General features: G+C 37.0%; 1 protein-coding gene across 2 annotated transcripts in view; it reads right to left on the reverse strand.

Moving 5' to 3' along the window:
• The window catches only part of nrg3a (neuregulin 3a), a 314,521-nt gene that overhangs the window by 101,465 nt on the left and 192,955 nt on the right, over positions 1-20,101 (reverse strand). For both annotated transcript variants that reach the window (XM_079854769.1, XM_079854770.1), the window contains one exon: positions 13,744-13,873. In XM_079854769.1, the coding sequence (XP_079710895.1) occupies positions 13,744-13,873 (130 nt within the window). The remainder of the gene's footprint in view (positions 1-13,743; positions 13,874-20,101) is intronic.

The raw sequence follows: 20,101 nt of genomic DNA on the forward strand, positions 1-20,101 counted from the left end.
TTTTTAGTAAATCGGAAACACAGCACAACCAGCGTAATTCGATTCCTGTACCTGTACGAATGATTCTAATAATTCGGTTCTCTTTTAGTGAATCATAAGCAGACTGCGCAGCCTGTATAATTTGACTCCTGAACAAATGATTTTAATGAGTCAGTTCTTTTTTAATAGATCAAAAACATACAGCACAATCAATACAACTGGATTCTTGGATGAATGATTCAAACGAGTCAGTTCATTTTAGTATAACAGTATGCACAACCATGACTCCTTAAAGGAGAACTCCAGTCAATTTTAACATTGAGCTCATTTTTTTTGTAAATTTGGAGTGCTGTCAATACAGAGAACGACGACAAAAATCGGTGTTGCCTACACCGAGTTATTCTATTTTTAAAATTTGCACCCTGTTGACTTCAATGGGGCAAGTTTTAAACCAGCTTTTAGCCTCTTAACATCCTTGATGTGTCATTACAAGTGCACAGCCATGTGAGTGATTCCTTCAGAGTGAACACGGTGAATCTGACTGCAGTAGATGTGCAAGATATGAATAAAAATGAAGTTATTTCAGCCAGCGCACATACCTGTATTTACATCCTGTTTTCGGTCGAAGTCCACAGTAATCGATTGTCGAGTTCACGCGCGTGATCATATGTACTAAACCTATGCGCGTGAACTCGACAATCGATTACTATGGACTTCAACCGAAAACAGGATGTAAATACAGGTATGTGCGCTGGCTGAAATAACTTCATTTTTATTCATATCTTGCACATCTACTGCAGTCAGATTCACCGCGTGTTCACTCTGAAGGAATCACTCACATGGCTGTGCACTTGTAATGACACATCAAGGATGTTAAGAGGCTAAAAGCAGGTTTAAAACTTGCCCCATTGAAGTCAACAGGGTGCAAATTTTAAAAAGAGGATAACACGGTGTAGGCAACACCGATTTTTGTCATTGTTCTCTGTACTGACAGCACTCCAAATTTACAAAAAAAATTAGCTCAATGTTAAAATTGACCGGAGTTCTCCTTTAACCAATGATTCTAATGTGTCAGTTATTTTTAGTAAATTAAATAGTACAGCACAACCAGAGAAATCAGATTCCTGAAGGATCAGGAATGAACAGGTTGTTCAACATGTAGCAAGTTAAATATAAAGATTATGAATATTGAAAAAATATATTAATGACATGTTACAGTACAACATGCTATGTTTGTTTAGTTCTGTTATTTAAATACAGTAGTTACTGCCAATTATTGGATTGCATTTGCTGTTTAAAAAAAAAAGAAAAAAAAGACAACAGTAAACAATAAAAGACCCCCTTGCATTTCAATTCATACCTTCAACTTTGAGCCTCCATGCAATTTCATATGCTACTCATTAAGATGCAGTATATATATATGACTGAGCCCTTAGGGTGTGCCTGGATTACTAGTATGCTTGTGAAATGAGCTGTCAGTTTGGGAGACAAAGTGCACAAAGGTTGACTACACAATGTTTTTTTCTCTTATTTTCTGCTTTCTCTTTGTGCTGTCATTTGATATGTGAAAGACACGCATAAGAAAACGGAATGATTTATCTATCAGCATAAAGTAGATTGCACTTCACATCAGAGCTATGAAAGTCTCTAACATTTATCATGATAAGTGTTTGCTGTTAACTGGTTGTCCTTAAGGAAAATGTAGACCTTGAGAATAAGGCTTTATAGGACAAGGCTGCTCTTTGTATTGTTCCACTAGATACTTTATCAGCGCTGCATGAATAGATTTTGTGGGGGAAACTGAAATACCTAAACACCACATAAAGTATAGAATGAAAGAGACTGCTGATGGAGCTAATGCATCTGTAGCAGAGAAATGGAAAAAAAGATAGAAAAATCATTTCATTTAGGCTTTAGATTCCCCCTTCCACAAATCCTCATGCATTTCCATTTGACACTGAAAATGAATGATTTTTTTGTTGTTTTGGTTGAGTAAGGCTGCGGTTTGACATGCGACAAGTGCTTGAAATGAATTATGAAACAGAATTTACATTCTGATTCAAGTGTATGTGCATGCGGCCTCCAGCACGAGTGATTGAAATTACAAGTGCCTTCAATTTCCAACAATTTCAACCTCGTTAAGAAGACGCTCACGTGCAAGAGCAAAAAATGAGCCCTCTAAAAACAGAAGTGCTCCTCTGCCATCTAAACTGCCTCTTCTCACCACTTGTTTCCTTACTTTCTATCCTTGCAAAACAACTCTTATCCACTCCTATCTTCTGACACACCATCTTTCCAACCCTCCCACATCTCTCAGATTTTTCTCCTCCACATCCCTTGCAGACACCCGTGTCCTCACCAAAGATCTCAAAATCTCTTCACAATTTCCCCTTTCTGCTGTTCTTTTCCAATATACACCCCTTACTTTTTCATTTCTTGTATTGTTTTCTCTTCTGAAGAGCTCTTCACTATCTGTCTGGCTAAACAATATTTACTTTTTCCGTTTCCATTCCTGTTTGCGTTTCCCATCTGTTTCTGATACAGAAACAATTTTAAAAGCATCATGTCAGATGCAGAAAGCATAATGGTCGTAATTCCAACATCATGTACCAGGGTAGAAATGCCCTTTATTCTGACATGCTATACTATATATATAATCAATTAAAAAAATTGGTTTGAATGAATGATTCAATGACTCACTCTTTAAGACTTGTTTAATAACTGAATGAATCAGCGTTTTTTTAACAAATCGCTTAAATCAATGACAAATAAATGTTTTAAGTCACTTGTCACCTTCTTCTGGTGTAACAATTTGTAATTAATGTAATCTGAATTAGAAGCACCAAGTTACTTTCATAAGGTGATTTCCTCCATTTTATTCGCAAGCGACATTAGTGTTTATATCCGAACCATAAACTTTTATCCCAGTACTTTTGTGATAATCTGAATTACAGTATTGTAACACAGAAATAATGATACAGTGTGGTTGAAAAGGTATGTGAAGCGGTTTCATACCTATACATGAAAACAGCTCTCTCTGGGTCAGTGGCAGCATGAACGCAGATTTGAATGTTCATTGTGATCGTACTTGTCAAAGGTTTAATAGACATTGACATCGACAAATCACTGTCATTTAGGAATAAGATCGCTTGGCTGTTTGAATTGAGATCACGATCTTTTAACGATTAATCGTGCAGCTCTATGCTTCAGCAACTTTTATGAGCATAATAATAACTACATCAATTAGTACATTAAAAAAATCACACCACAAGAATATAAAAAATTATCTAGTGAAGTCAAAAAGTAATTAAAATTTTGGAAAATGCAGGACCTTACAGATACACGGTTTCCCAATAGATTGATAAAATACTTTTGCCAGATGATATAATCCCCAACATAACAGAATGTTGCTATGTAAAAAAAAAAAAGAAGAAAAAAAAAAGAAAGATGTTATGGTCATGGTCAACAGGTCATAGCGGTAACTATATCAAGGGATAAAGTACAGTTGGAACTGTAGAACTATCCATTTCAATGCATAATAGCAGATCACTGCTTGTTCAGATATGCCAATCATTTATCCAGTCGTGGAAAATAACATTGCCAATAAAATGTGCATAAAACAAATTCAGATTTATTTTACTTTCTTACACTTCACAGCAGATCTCTCTAACACTCTCTTCCTCTCTATGCCTCTAATCTGACCTGCCAGAGCATCCTATTGAGTCCCAGGATAGCTGCTCATAGATGAGGTGCTCTGAAGTGGAGTGAAAGAAACTCTTTTTTTCTACACAGTTATAAGTTTTACCTTGGCAGATATCACATCATTGCTATCTTATTCCATTATATGGGTGGATGAGCATCACATGGAAACCCACTGTTGTGCTTCGTTCAGCATGGGAAGGTCATGTCGGGCCTGATAAGAGGGGGATTTTCTCTGCCTCAGATTTGGCACAGAAACATCTTGGTTCATCCAAAGTGGCAGAATCTTCAAAGGCAAATCTTATTTAGCAGAGGAAAGCAGTGCAAAACACCTGCTGAGGTTATAGGCCTGTGAGGTTGACAAACATCGTCTTTTCTTCTTTCTTTTTATTTTAATGGCCAGTTCAATGGGTAATTGTCACAGTCCACCTGTACTGTAGCCCTCAAAGAAACAGAGGTTGCTGTAGTACACTAGCACCACAGAGACTGGAAGGAAGGTCTAATCTTTGTAATGTTTGTATCAGAGACATGCAAAGCTAGAATCTGTGTACTTTGGGGCTCTATGTCTCAAGCACTGACTAACAGGATTCCACTGCTGTTAGTTGAGTTCTTGGACACTATGTTCACAAAATCTTTTAAGTGTTTAGTTCTTAACGTTTTCTTCTCTATTTAGTTGAACTAAAATATCTTTCAAATGTATACACAAATATATACAGATGTTGTACATCAGCACCATACACACACGTCTGGTTCACTATCTTTGTGGGGACTCTCCACAGACATAATGGTTTTTATACTGTAAACGGTATATTCTATCCCCTTACACTAACCCTACCCCTAAACCTACCCATCACACACCATTGTTACATTTTCAAAAAAATACAATTTAGTATGTTTATTAACCCATTTCCCTCGTGAGGACCGCTGGCTGGTCCCCACAATGTAATTGTGACACACACACACACACACACACACACACACACACACACACACACACACACACACACACACACACACACACACACACACAAATATTTGGGTTCAGTGACATTTTTTAAAAATGTTTTTGAAAGACGTCTCTTATTTCCACCAAGGCTGCATTAATATTGTGAAATTTTTTTACAATTTAAAATATAGTTTTTTATTTTATTTTAACATTTTAAAATGTAATTTATTCTTGTGATGGTAAAGCTGAATTTTCAGCATTGTTACTCCAGTCTCACATGATCTCACAGTCTCACAGTGTCACATGATCCTTCAGAAATCATTCTAATATACTGATATGGTGCTCAAGATTTATTTTCTTATTACTATCAGTATTGAAAACAGTTGTGCTGCTTACTATTTTTGTGGAAACTGTGATACATTTTTGTTCAATATTCTTTGATGAATATAAAGTTCAAACAGCATTCATGTGAAATAGAACTATTTTGTAACATTATTTATTTCTTTACCACTTTAATGCATCCTAGCTGAATGAAAGTATTCTATATATATATATATATATATATATATATATATATATATATATATATACACACACTCACCTAAAGGATTATTAGGAACACCTGTTCAATTTCTCATTAATGCAATTATCTAATCAACCAATCACATGGCAGTTGCTTCAATGCATTTAGGGGTGTGGTCCTGGTCAAGACAATCTCCTGAACTCCAAACTGAATGTCAGAATGGGAAAGAAAGGTGATTTAAGCAATTTTGAGTGTGGCATGGTTGTTGGTGCCAGACGGGCCAGTCTGAGTATTTCACAATCTGCTCAGTTACTGGGATTTTCACGCACAACCATTTCTAGGGTTTACAAAGAATGGTGTGAAAAGGGAAAAACATCCAGTATGCGGCAGTCCTGTGGGCGAAAATGCCTTGTTGATGCTAGAGGTCAGAGGAGAATGGGCCGACTGATTCAAGCTGATAGAAGAGCAACTTTGACTGAAATAACCACTCGTTACAACCGAGGTATGCAGCAAAGCATTTGTGAAGCCACAACACGCACAACCTTGAGGCGGACGGGCTACAACAGCAGAAGACCCCACCGGGTACCACTCATCTCCACTACAAATAGGAAAAAGAGGCTACAATTTGCACGAGCTCACCAAAATTGGACAGTTGAAGACTGGAAAAATGTTGCCTGGTCTGATGAGTCTCCATTTCTGTTGAGACATTCAGATGGTAGAGTCAGAATTTGGCGTAAACAGAATGAGAACATGGATCCATCATGCCTTGCTACCACTGTGCAGGCTGGTGGTGGTGGTGTAATGGTGTGGGGGATGTTTTCTTGGCACACTTTAGGCCCCTTAGTGCCAATTGGGCATCGTTTAAATGCCACGGCCTACCTGAGCATTGTTTCTGACCATGTCCATCCCTTTATGACCACCATGTACCCATCCTCTGATGGCTACTTCCAGCAGGATAATGCACCATGTCACAAAGCTCGAATCATTTCAAATTGGTTTCTTGAACATGACAATGAGTTCACTGTACTAAAATGGCCCCCACAGTCACCAGATCTCAACCCAATAGAGCATCTTTGGGATGTGGTGGAACGGGAGCTTCATGCCCTGGATGTGCAACCCACAAATCTCCATCAACTGCAAGATGCTATCCTATCAATATGGGCCAACATTTCTAAAGAATGCTTTCAGCACCTTGTTGAATCAATGCCACGTAGAATTAAGGCAGTTCTGAAGGCGAAAGGGGGTCAAACACAGTATTAGTATGGTGTTCCTAATAATCCTTTAGGTGAGTATATATATATATATATATATATATATATATATATATATATATATATATATATTAGGGCTGGGCAAGTTAACGCGTTATTATAGCGTTAACCCACTTATTAATTAACGCCGACAATTTTTTTATCGCACGTTAACGCAGTTTTTTTTTTATTATTATTTTGAAAGTCCGTCACCGGCTTAGTTTAGTGGGGATGCTCTACCATGTGTAATCCCTCCTGTTTATGTCTTGATAACTATTTAGATTCAGGAAACTCACAAACAGCAAGGATCAGTCTCTCTTCAGTCTCGCGTCATTTACAAAAAGTTCAAGACAATTCAACTTCGGAAGCTGGCGGGCGTGTGCGCACAACCGCGACAGTTTCACAGGAACGCACCCGTTTGTCGCTGCGCCTTGTGCTCGACCACTTCACCTCACTCTACCAAATGCGAATAGAGCGTCTGGCGCGAGTGATTTCAATGTTAAAGTCAATGCAAAGACGCGTTTATGCGCGTCTGGAGGTCCTGCGGCGCGAATGAGGCGTTTAGCGCGGCGTGCGCGTCCAGTTCGCGTCAAACCTTTGCTTTTGCGCGCGCGTCCAGTTTGCGTCAAACCTTTGCTTTTTACGCGCGTCAATTTCGCTCTGGACGTGCGAATCGATTAAAAATGTTCAACGCGGTAGACGTAAATTTGACGCGCTATTCGCGTTTGGTGTGAACTGTGAAGTAACAGGGAAACTTGCTACTGAACACAGACTGTTTCTGCTGCTCCCTGATGAAAGATACTGTTGATCAATACCTGTTCAGAAAAAAGAAAAGAAAACAGGACTCTGATGGTAACTTGTTTAACAAGCTAGATAAAAGGTAATGCCCTGGCAGTGGCAAATAGCTTTGGTTTAATATTTGATTTGATTACATTAATGTTTAAGTTGAGATTTACAAGAAATATTTTATTGCTACTGTGTAAAGGGAATACTGCTGGCAAAAACCACATTAGGCTATTTGTTTAAAGTTTTTGCAAACCACATGTTATTGCACTTTTGTGTATATAGCAGTACATTTAGATCTGCTATACACTATACTTTAGAATTCATTATTAAATTTTGCTCGTAACAATGCGATTAATCGCGATTAATCGCAAGAAAATCATGCGATTAATCGCGATTAAAAATTTTAATCGTTGCCCAGCACTAATATATATATATATATATATATACAGTATATATATATATATATATATATATATATATATATATACAGTATATATATATATATATATATATATATATAGTATATATATATATATATATATATATATATATATATATATATATATATATATATATATATATATATATACACACATAAAACAACAACAACATTTGAACAACGTATATTGCCCTCCCTTTTAAAATGTTTTTGAAATGTATTTTATTTGTGTATGGTTAGTTGCATTTAGCATTGTTTTTTTTCCCTGCTGTTCATCCTTATCCAGCTGTTCATCACCCATTTTTCAGTGCTGATTCACAAGTTAAGAGCAACTTTATCATATATAATGTTCCTCGATCTAGCAAAATGGACTAGTTGTCGGTGAACTGGACCAAAGACTAGATAAAAGCCTTTTATAATGTCTGGGGAGCGCCAACTCTCACTGTTCCGGATCAATGAATTGCAAATTGGAAGATAGAGACACGAAAATGGCTTCCATCTTTGTGAATTTTCTTCTCATTGATTCCACACTTTCAGCGGCAGGCATTTTGTTTCATATGATGAGTTGTGATGTTTTAACAATAAAATCAGTATCACAAGCATACTCAATAATACATCCATTTCTGTTTCTCTCTCTCTCTCTCTCTCTCTCTCTCTCTCTCTCTCTCTCTCTGTCTCTCTCTCTCTGCTTATTCATGAGACAATGTTTGTCTGCATATTTGACAATAAATCTGCTTTGCATGCATTCATAATCCCTCCCCTGACAAAAACCCATTGCAAATGCTCCCTATATTTGCATCATAGCTTCAGGCTATAAACTGTAACCACAAAATTCACATCCAATTTAAAACCGTACAACACCACAGCCTATTGAAATTAATCGCACAATCTTGCTTCCCCCCAACAGTACTCTCAGACCAGAGGCCGTTAACAGTGTACCACGGCCCCTCAGCTGCAGGGGGCTTTGGTGAGGTCTCAACCCGTGTTCCAGCCCCATGTGGCAGCACACTGACAGATGGGATTGGTGCAGTGTTGTTGTGGCAGTAGAGGCTTACCTTCTCAACACTAACAAGAGTCAAGATCTTACACAGTACCCAGCAGCGGAGGAGAAATCTAATGCCGACCTCCAGGATAGTATAAGCAAGCAGTGACTTAGTAAGGCTTTGTGCCAGCTTGGCTGATTCAGAGATTTTCTTTCATCTCTTCCATTTAACACCTGTTGTTCTTTAACGTTAACGTCAACGTTAAAAATAAAATCTCACTTAGGGCATTTTGAATCTTAAACCATCTAGAACCCCACGTTTACAAAGGCACATTGTCGAAAACGGCAGGATTCTGCGTGCAACCTATCAGATGCACGCTGCTTGTGTGGATGCAGTCAGTTTTGACAGCAAAAGATGAGGTAATGATGAAATGATGAAAATAATTATATATATATATATATATATATATACACACAAATACATATAAAAGTAAATAAATACATTTTGATTAAAATATTTTAAGGTTGTGCTACATTTAATGTAATTTTACAGTAAAATACTTTTAAATGTACAGTTTTTGGAAGTGAAAAAGAACAAGTCATTGTATAATTTACAGTGAAATAATGTAAACTGACTTCAATAGGTTGGTATATTTACATGATATCAGTTAATAAAATATGTTGTATTTCTGTCAATTTAAGGTAAATACGTAAAACCTAGAATGTTAGTTTCATATTTTTTTTCTGTAAATTTCTGGCAACCACATCTGCATTTTTTTTTTTTACAGGTAATTTTACAGATTTTTTTTTTTTTTACAGTGGGACAGATTGTGTTTTTATGTCTCTAAAATCTTAGTGATAGCCCAGGTGAGGAGGCTTTTTTATGATTTTCCAAGTAGCAAGTAGAAAGACAAGACAGTGAATCATAAAGATACTATTCCCGCAGGAAAAGAAACGGAGGCAATAGAAACAATTCAGCTCTAATGCTCTGGGAGAGACCACAAGCTGAATTTGATACAGAGAGAGAAGTGGACAGTGTAATTTACAAGGCAACAAACATTATCTACAAGAAATTGAATAAATGAATAAATAAAATAAATTACATACATATAATTTGAAAATAGGTTACTTCTAATACTGCTAATAATCCATAAAATAGCTATGTGAAAACATTAAAACAAAGGAAATACAGAAATTGAAAACTGATTTTTAATTTTTTTTTCACTTTCTGCATTTTTCTTATGTATGCAATATCACACAGGCAGGAGTGCTAATGGCTGGTGAATGTGATTTCACCATGATCCTGGATCTACATCTTTGTTGAACCAATCAGATTTGACAGACAAGTTTACAGTTTATGTCAAGTTTAGGCTCACAGCCAGGGTTAGGTGCTTTTACATCAGTGTTAGTCACCTATCATTTCCCTCTGATTTTAGGGATAACTTATGGGTAGGTTTAGGTATAATAACACTTTTTGGATTTGTACTGGTAAAACCATAAAACTAATCCATAAAACTAATCCATATGAATTGAACGATTTAGTCCAAAATCTGGAGAGAGACAAGATCGTTTTATATGACGAACAGATTGAATTTAGGCTTTTATTCACATATAAACATTCATCACATCACGCACACATCAGTTATGGTAAATCGGAAGCTCAAGCATGTTCGCTTGAAGTGCGAGAACCAATGAGGTTAATTCTTGTGTATTAATAAAGTCAAGAAAGTTCAGTTGAACTTATGTTTATGTTCGCTGATCAAAGTTTATATGTGAATAAAAGCCTAAATTAAATATGTTCATCATATAAAGCGATCAAGTCTCTTCTAATTCATATGGATTAGTATTACATTCTCTTTATGAACTTATAAAAGAGTCAAAGTGTCAGTTGCATAGCTGTCTATGAAGGGACAGAAAGCTCTCAGATTTCATAAAAAAGTTCTCCATTTGTGTTTCGAAGATGAACGAAAGTCTTACAGGTTTGAAACGAGGGTGAGAAATTAATAAAATAATTACATTTCTTGGGTGAACTATCCCTTTAACACTTGAGGGGCCTTATTGTACTTTTAACATTTTTATACCCCTATTCGGTGCTTATGGGTTTGGAATTATATAGCGTGTATGGAATTTGTCAACTTGTGTCATGAGGTGCTCCAGAAACTGCTAAAACACAGATGGGTGGGTTCCTGGGTTATGATGCACAACCATGCACACTATGTAATCACATTGTTGTAAGCCCTAACATCCTCCTGCATATTGTGTTTATAGACCAGATGAGGCAGCTCAACAAAGAATCCACACACCCTATGAATCTAGGTCAACAGACACAAAGGGGTTGTTTTACTCAGTGCAGCAAAGGAAACGGGATTCTCTACCTGCCATGTATCTTGCATCAAACATGCACAAACACAGTTATTATAATCAGTTGTTCGCCTCGTAGTGAGCAGCATCTATCGGTTGCTACCTTGTCCCTATTTTAAAACAGTTGTGACTCTCTCTCTCTTTCCATCTGTCTACTAAACTCTGGCTAACCCCAAACACTCCTGTTTTGTCTATGTTGTTTAGGTATCCAAACTAAATAAATATTTCAGAAGGAGGGGCTTTGTAGAAATTTACAGGTTTTAGATTGACTGGGCAGAGAGAAGCTACAATAATGTACAACATGTGAAAAAAAATTATGTATTTTTCAATATTAAAGCATATTCTATTACACCCAACCCAATAAACAAAATTTAGCTTCCAAATTTCTGTCACATTTTCGTCATTAAAAATTTAATACAAAAAAAAAAAAAAAAAATTGGTTTGATTTGAATTGTCAATGTCATCAGTGAGGGTCCGACCATACTCTTTTTTTTTTCAGTTCAGTTTAGACCAGTGGATCTAAGTGGATCTAAACCTTTTTGAGTTCAAGGCCCTCCGATTGTCCTCAAAAATAACTAGACATAACTTGGCCTAACTAGAAAGATGTAGATTCATTATAAAGATAACCAAATAATAATATCTTGTATTTGATATTTGACATATCTTGATTTTTACGTGTTTTAGCTTATTTTCACGCTTATTTTGTCTTATTTTAAATCCTCGGCCCCCTATTGAAAACCACTGATTTAATAATACATTACATTTATTTAGCGCTTTTCTCGGCACTCAAAGTGCTTTACATATGGAACGGGGCAATCTCCTTAACCACCACCAATGTGCAGCATCCACCTGGATGATGCGACGGCAGCCATATTGTGCCAGAACACTTACCACATACCAGCTTATTGGTGGAGAGGAGACAGAGTGATGAAGCCCATCAGTAATATATATATATATATATATATATATATATATATATATATATATATATATATAGTACTGTGCAAAAGTCTTAGTCTTAGGCATGTTAATAAAAATAAAATAAAAATCAATATAACTTTACTAGCCAAGTGCAGAGTACCATGTTCCATACTCACCAAAGCCACTTTTTTCTTGAATTTGATGCTTGGTGGGTGTTAATTGTGGACCACGGTAGCCAGTTGAGCCATAGACTCATACATGGTTGGAGCACACTGTCTGTACATGATACTTAGCTTAGCTTTTAGATCTTTGAGCACAATGGTACCCTTACACTGATAGCACTTAAGCAAATTGATGAGTGAAAGTGACTGGTTGCTTACTTCAAGCATAATGCTTTGTGCTCAATGAGAGCCAGTAAATGTAAAATGCAACATAACCATCCAATGTAAATTGCATTATGGGTTACAGAAATTGCATTCTTGATGCAGCCCTGTACATCCAATTTTAATAAAACAAAACTACACTGCCAGACTGTGCAAGATTCAACTAAAAAGGGCAGTCAGATAAAGGCAGCCAAGAAACAGCGTTATAACTACAGGTGTCTCAAAAAACATCTAAAGTAGCACAAAGCTTCAATACTGTTAATATAGAGTCCAAACATATATTATAGATCAACTCAGTGCTTGTCACTTCCTGTTTCAGTTATTGTGAAGGCTAAAAGCCCAGTTCTATATAACCATAAACCATTCATGCATGCAAACTACTTGAAATATCAACAAAGAGTGGCATTCAGCACAAACTACACTGTATAGCTTTTTGTGGATGATTAAAATGCCCTGAAAACTGCTGCAATGCAAATGGATTTAGTAGCTTTATTCTTTCAATAGAATCCACATTCTCCAGTGAATTGATCCTTTGAGAGCATCAAAACCTTGCTTTGAGGAACAGACAGATGCATGGATGTCCTTGGCTTTAAGTTGGGAGGGAAGAGTATTCTGGGAATTAATCAGAGCCAGAACATTTGAACTAGCTTAGCTTCAGTCAAATAAATGGGCCACCTAAAACAACACCAATTACCACTGATTAAAATGAGGACACTTGGCTTCTGCTCCTTCTTGGCTCTTAAGTTCCAAACATGCAATGTCTCCGTGTTCCATTAGGCAAATGAGAAAAAAAAGACTGCTCATGCAAAACCTACGGCATTGAACCCTCACATCCAGGAAATGTTATTTGAAATTGTGCTCATGCTTCGTACAAAAGGTGAACACATCAGTGTCAGAAATTCTCTGTCTCCATTTTGTGAATCCTATTTTCAACCTTGAAAAAAAAGCCTGCAGATCCAAAACAAGCCTCTAATGAACTTCTGCAAAGTGCCACTTTTAATTAGCAGAGAAGGGACCTTAGACAGCTCTCAGGCTATGACAAAGCTGTCATCGTTAGCATGACTAAGAGCTTCATGCAACAGCGAGAGTCCCAGAGAGGAGGCCAAATAAGACACAAGAGTAGAAAAAGGATGTGGAAGAGGAGGGGGGGAGAGGGAGAGAGAGAGAGAGAGAGAGAGAGAGAGAGAGAGAGAGAGAGAGAGAGAGAGAGAGAGAGAGAGAGAGAGAGAGAGAGAGAGAGAGAGAGAGAGAGAGAGAGAGAGAGAGAGAGAGAGAGAGAGAGAGAGAGAGAGAGAGAGAGAGAGAGAGAGAGAGAGATTTACTGACATATTTCCAGAAGGATCATTCTCTCCGAAAATGGGATATGGAATTGTCATTTCTCTGAAACCGTATAGAGCCTCCCATCCATAGTGATTGCATTTATTTCTTGAGCAAACCTTTCCCTCCAATACATAAACAGGAAGTGCAGTCATACCTGCAGTGTTTGTGTGGGCCACTCAGGGTCTCGATGACAAAGCACTCCCCGTCATTCAGGCAATAGGCCAGGTCTTTCTCCTGACATGGTTTGAAATGCTCCGATTTCAAAGGCGGAAGAGTTGGTGATGCTGAAGGATAAAGAAGAAAAGGAAAATTACGTCATGTAACAGATTAAGAGGACAAATATGTCAGCTAGGTGAGTAAAAGTTTAGGAGAGCATTTTTTTTTTTTTTTTTTATCCAAAGTTAAACATACTTTAAAATGTCCCACTTTTTTATGTCTCACAAAAGAAAGAAAGTCATATAGGTTTGCAATGACATGAGGGGTGAGTGAAGAGATTGTTCACCCAAAAATTCAAATTCTGTTATCATTTAAATGTTTACAAGCATAAAAATCCCCTATTACATTTATGTTCTTAGAATATAATGGCATTGGACTACATTGCAATTTAAAAGTTTACTAGAGGTTTTTGAACACAATCTATCAGTTTTCTTTTCAGATTACACCATTTTAAGCACTGCCAAGAAGTAGTACATGAGGCTCTGAAGTCTTTTGGTAGAGTGTTTCATGACCATTCAAATCAATAGCTTTCAACACTTCCCCTTCCACAATACTTTATAATCTAAGACATCTCCTTAGATGGCCACAAAAAAAGAGTGATATCAAAGATTACCACATAACCACCAGACAATGCAAGAGGCCTTATACCTCTCTGAAACAAGCAACCAAATTTCTCCTTGTTACAGGGAGGGGCCTGTTGTACAGTGTGCATGAATTTGGTTTGCTCCTGATCCATTACTGAAAGATGATCGATGATAACAATGAAGTAATCACTCTCTCTGGCTTCTTAGAATTAATACAGGAGTCTACTATTTGGGAAAAGACTTCATTGTGATTAATGATGCCAAGTTCACTTTGCAAAAGCCAACATAATAAGGTAACCTTGCACTTATTACAGTCCTCACAACGTGTGCAAGCGTACCTGCTGAAAATCTGTAAACAAAACTAATAATATGCCTGAGAGACTTTGACTGACATCTATATTAAAAAAACTGGAAATAAAAAGCATTTGAATGCTTGCCATGAATACAGACCATAAACTGAGAGAGGGAAAATGGTTAGGTGGACAAAGGTTGCCACGTATAATGAACAAACAAGACATAACAAAATATAAGGACATGGTCAATTACACAAAATTATTTTCTATATGGAAAAGATATTAAGATATTATGTACAATGTGTTATGTATAAGTATTCCAGTATGTCCAATTTCAATTTCAATTAACTCCTCATTTAAACTGCTTAAAGTTGGGCGATATGATCACAATTTTAACCCTGATTTGAACAAAAACTTCCAGGTTTCATAATTCTCAATATCACCATATAACGAATTCATTAACCCAACCTACCACTACTGTAGGTTTATTCAACCTTATCCACATACATACAGTACACTCACAACGAGTTATATATACTGTATATATATATATATATATATATATATATATATATATATATACTGTATATATATATATATATATATTATATATATATATATATATATATATATATATATATATATATATATATATATATATATATTACATAGTAAATCTCAACTGCTTGATTGTTTATACCATTGCAAAATGTAAACTATAAAATTGTTCAGAGATATAAATCTGTATATATAGGATGTCCAATTTTACCCACATACAGTACACTGACAAAGCAATATATAGCTAATCTCAACCGCTTGATTATAGTTGCAAATGTTAACTAAATATTTCCTAGAAATATATCTAAAATTGGATGTATAGTACATCCAACTTTATCCACATACATGCAGTATAAAGCAATATATACTAAACAGCAAATCTTAACTGTTTGATTCTTTATATTGTCATAAAACTATATTATCACCCAGCTCTGTTCTGCTAAATGCTAGGCATCAAGATTATTATAAACATTAGCATCATGTTTTTCTGTAAAGATGCTTTGAACAATGTGAAAAGTGCTATACAAATGACTTGGCTATACTGTAGAACTTGACTCGGCTTGTTTGTTTGCATTCATTCAAATTATCCTTGTATGTGTCAATTAAACAATTTGATTACAAAATATCAATATTTGGTTAATTGCAGATAATGAATGCTGAGTAGGAAAAAACATTGGAGACTGAATTTTATTATTGAATCCTTATTAAGTTATGGTCAAAGAGCATGATTAATTGCATTCTTTATAAAATTGTAATATATAAATAAATAATTAACAAAATCAACGTTAATTTTGCAAGATTCTTTTGCAGTCACTAATAACTTTAGTCCGAGTATCAGCTGTGGGTGATGTATTCATGCTCATTCATTTTCAAAATATTCACCAGGTCTTCTGAGGCTAATTTGGCATGCGTTAGAACCTTAATAAACAAAACTAGAAATGTTTTTAATAAAAACACAATTCATTTTCCAATAATTGCATCTGGGTGCATTGCCAGACCTTTTGACAAACTGCTGTCGAAATCAATGCAAAGCGCTTGTGCTTTGTGTTCAAAGCAAAAAGGGTTGAGCAGTGGACAAGATCTCTATTAGTCATCCTTCAGAACACTGATGATATTGATAACTGCTTAGTAGCCCATCAGCCTCATTACTGAGTCCTTTCCTTGAGATTCACAGTGGGGCTGGTTTCCTCTAGACTGTCAGTTTCCTCTGTCAGGAGGTGAGATAGGGCCAAGTGTCTAAGAGATTGGAAATCTACTCAGACCCTGACATCCCCTCTGTCTTAGTTTGTTTCCGTGGGCCGAGGCAGGTGTGGGCTGTTAAGGGATGGGGTTCCCCAGGGCCAAGCACCGATGCCGTCTCTCAGATGTGACATTCCCCCAGAGTACCTGGCGGCTTGACATACAGTGAAGGTCACAGAGAATCGATTAGCACAGAAGCAGCAATACACACAGGGGACAGACAGTGCAGACAACACTCTCAGAGTTAGCTGACGATTTATGTGTCTCACTGAAATGATGGCTTAAAGGGATAGTTCATCCAAAAATCTCAATCATTTACTCACCGTATCCCTTTAAATAAAATTAATTAATGTCATATTAGAACTGAACCCCCCCAAAATGGTCACAAGACTAAACTGCAATATACACTTGCTTTTACTTATACATTATAAAAACATTGAAAAGTATCATAATTTTGAATCAACAGTATGCCCATATGCACAGCAAAATCAGGTAGGGGGCAAATATCTATCCAGGTGAGGAGCAAATTTTGTTTAAACCATTTATGATCTTTACCAGTTACAATAACACCATTTGAAGCATTTAAAATACTAAGCATAATCGTTGTTAGATCTAGTGTAAATGCAGTGTAAGGCTTTGAAAAACAGCTAAGGTATTCTGTAAGTAACTTAGTATCCATGAGTCTCTTTCAGTGTCCAGTCCAGTGCTTTGTAAAGCTGAGCCACTATATCTTCTGGTTGTGAACAAATGCATCAAAAGCTTGTGATATCAGAGAAGCAAGTCAACAAAATAGCTGCTTATCTATGAAAACTCATTTCTGGCGAAATGTCAAATCTCTGACGGAGCTTCAGCAACCCAGCAGTAGAGATTCACTGATACAAATCTTTTCAAAAAAAGATCACAGTTTACAAGCTGAGGCTTCAATAATTTGTTTTATCATAGACGTGATGTAGTGAATAGCTAAGCTTCACTGGCCTTGTCCTCATAGTTTTGAATTCCCTCATTACAGAGCACTTGTTGTTAAGAAATGTCAGACAATACTGACAATCTCTCTCTGGCTGTCTTACTATCACACCCATCTCTCTCCCTCCGTTTCTCATCTAAATGCAGAGGTCAACAATGGCAATTTCTTGTCACCGAAAGAAGACCACCTCCCATGCCATTAGTTCAGCAGGCTGCTCGGTGCCTGTGGTCCCTCTGTTGGCTGACAAGCTCAGGGCTTTGTTTCTCTGGCCAGTCATTTACAACGGCCCTCAAGTCCCCCTGCAGCACAATGTTCTGGTCTGCAGCCATGCCAAGGTGCAAGAACAGAGCAGGGCCAATAGGAAAAAAACACAGGGAATAAGTGTCGGGAATGATGGATGTGACCAGAGGAAGAGGCATTCAGTGGAAAACAATACAGCAAGCAATGGAATCTGGTAAAATGTTTTCCCATAGGAAGGAAAAATCATAAATGAGAACTTTTTATTTATTTATCTGAGACAGCAATGAGATTAAATTGAGACTTGCTGAAGTCTCCTGCCCCTCACATGTTTGTCCAGAGGAAAAAAAACTTACTTGTAACAACAACAACTATTATTATTAATAATAATAATAATAATAATAATAATAATAATCTCTCGTTTCTTGGTTTCAGAAGAGATCCCGGCAGTTCTCAGATTTTCCAAAATCCCAAAGTTAGATCACAAAAGTTAGAGATTTTAATACCATCTCAAACACTCATAATCATATTCTTTTAAAACAATTTGTTCTATAATATCTAGAATATCCATACCAGGGGGCCACTAGGGGGTGCTAGGGGGTCTGTAAAATATGAGGAAAATTACGTTAATATGCACTTATTAATGAAATACTATTAACATATTTGATAATAATAATTAAAACCATGAAAAGGGGTTCATCACAGTTTCTCCCCACCCCCCAAAAAATTGTAGCTGCTACAGTATGTGAAAGGATCCTCTCACTGTTACAAGAGATATGAATGTTCTGCCTTATCTTGTACAGTACCTGTAGCCACACCCAGGAGCCTGATACACATATCAGCACACAGTATGATGTAGGTCTGATGATAGCGGCCTCACTCAGAGTTATTCAATAAAGATAGCAAGTCTCCTTCACTCCCTCCTCTTATGCAACATCATTTATCTTCACAATAATATCTGTTAAGCACCCAGCATCCTACCAGGCATAAATACCACCAGTGTGGTACATATGTATCACTGTGTGTCCGTGTCTGCGTGTAGCCCTGTGGTGAAGCACACTTCCTGCTTTATATTCCGATCAATTGCAGTCACGCAGTGGAGTAAAGGCGATCGATGGACGGCATGCAGGAAAAAGCTGATAAACCAAAGGATACAGAGCTATGTTAACCAACACAGAGAGAAAGAGAAAGAGAAAGGAAGGAAGGGAGGAAGGAAGGAAGGAAGTGCATTATATTCCTAAAAATGATGGCTCCAAACGTGATTTGGCCCCCAAAAAAGTATTGTGATTATTTTGACCAATCTTGTGAATTTGACTTGAACCACAATGTGATAGATGCATCTCATGTTGTTGCTTTTAAAAAGCTAAAAGCAACAAAAACACATTGATTGAACACATTGATACAATTATTCAGATTTTATTGCAATTAATTTTGCAGCCATAATTACACTAATGATTTATTATACATATTTTTCCAACTCTAAATTCGAATTTTATCTATATTAATACACTAATTAATATTAGTGTGCCAAGTGGCTATGTTGCCTGGAAACTGCAAACAACCTACAGTTACTGGAGTATAATCGCAGATAATTCTGATCATTATGTACACTGTTCAGTATTGGTTTCTGTTATCATACTGTTGCTGCTGGCTGTAAATAAAACTATAACCCACCCGAGTCTGTGAGTTACGGTGATTTTATCATGTTTTGCATCAATGCTAATAACATCTCTATCCGTCATAAAAACACTGTAATGCAAAGCCTCTTGTGGCTTATTGCTTTAACATCACCCAGTGCCTAGAAATGGCGTCTATCTCCTCTGCACACACTCTCACTCACAATGGCTGCTGTGAGTCGGGTGTGTGCTGTGCACTGCTGCATTGCAGATGTTTGGAATGGCAGTCGAAGTCTCTGCTGTGACGGAGGACTTCAACACGCGCCGATTAAACTGACAAACGTCTTGCATGACACGTGGAGCGTCTGCACGTCTGAAAAGAGAGAACTCTTATGTGAGGAGAATTAGCCACTGCTAATGTGATCTTTTATAACATAAAGAGTCTTATGTTACTTTGGCTGGCATCTCAATAGCTCCAGCCATCAGCTCTTTGTGGGCAGACAGTCTTGTGTGTCCAGCTGCTGTTGGACAAGAAAATGGATCTCTCTGTGCATTATGAAAACACCCTTTTTTTTCACAGTGCATCTCAAATGCCTGCTCTCTCTCTCTGTTTCTCTAACTCTCCAGAACTCAGAGCTGGCGTTCATCCAGTCTAAACATAACCCTCTTTTCATACATTCTATCCCCTATCACTCGCTCTCTGTCCATTCATCCCATCCATGCCATGCTCTCCTGGCCCTGGTCCAGTTCTAACAGCATGTTCTGTCTTGATTAGCATTTGGGGTAAATATCCACAACTCCAGTC

The sequence above is a fragment of the Squalius cephalus genome (genome assembly GCF_949319135.1).
Source record: "Squalius cephalus genome assembly, chromosome: 21".
NCBI lineage: Eukaryota > Metazoa > Chordata > Actinopteri > Cypriniformes > Leuciscidae > Squalius > Squalius cephalus.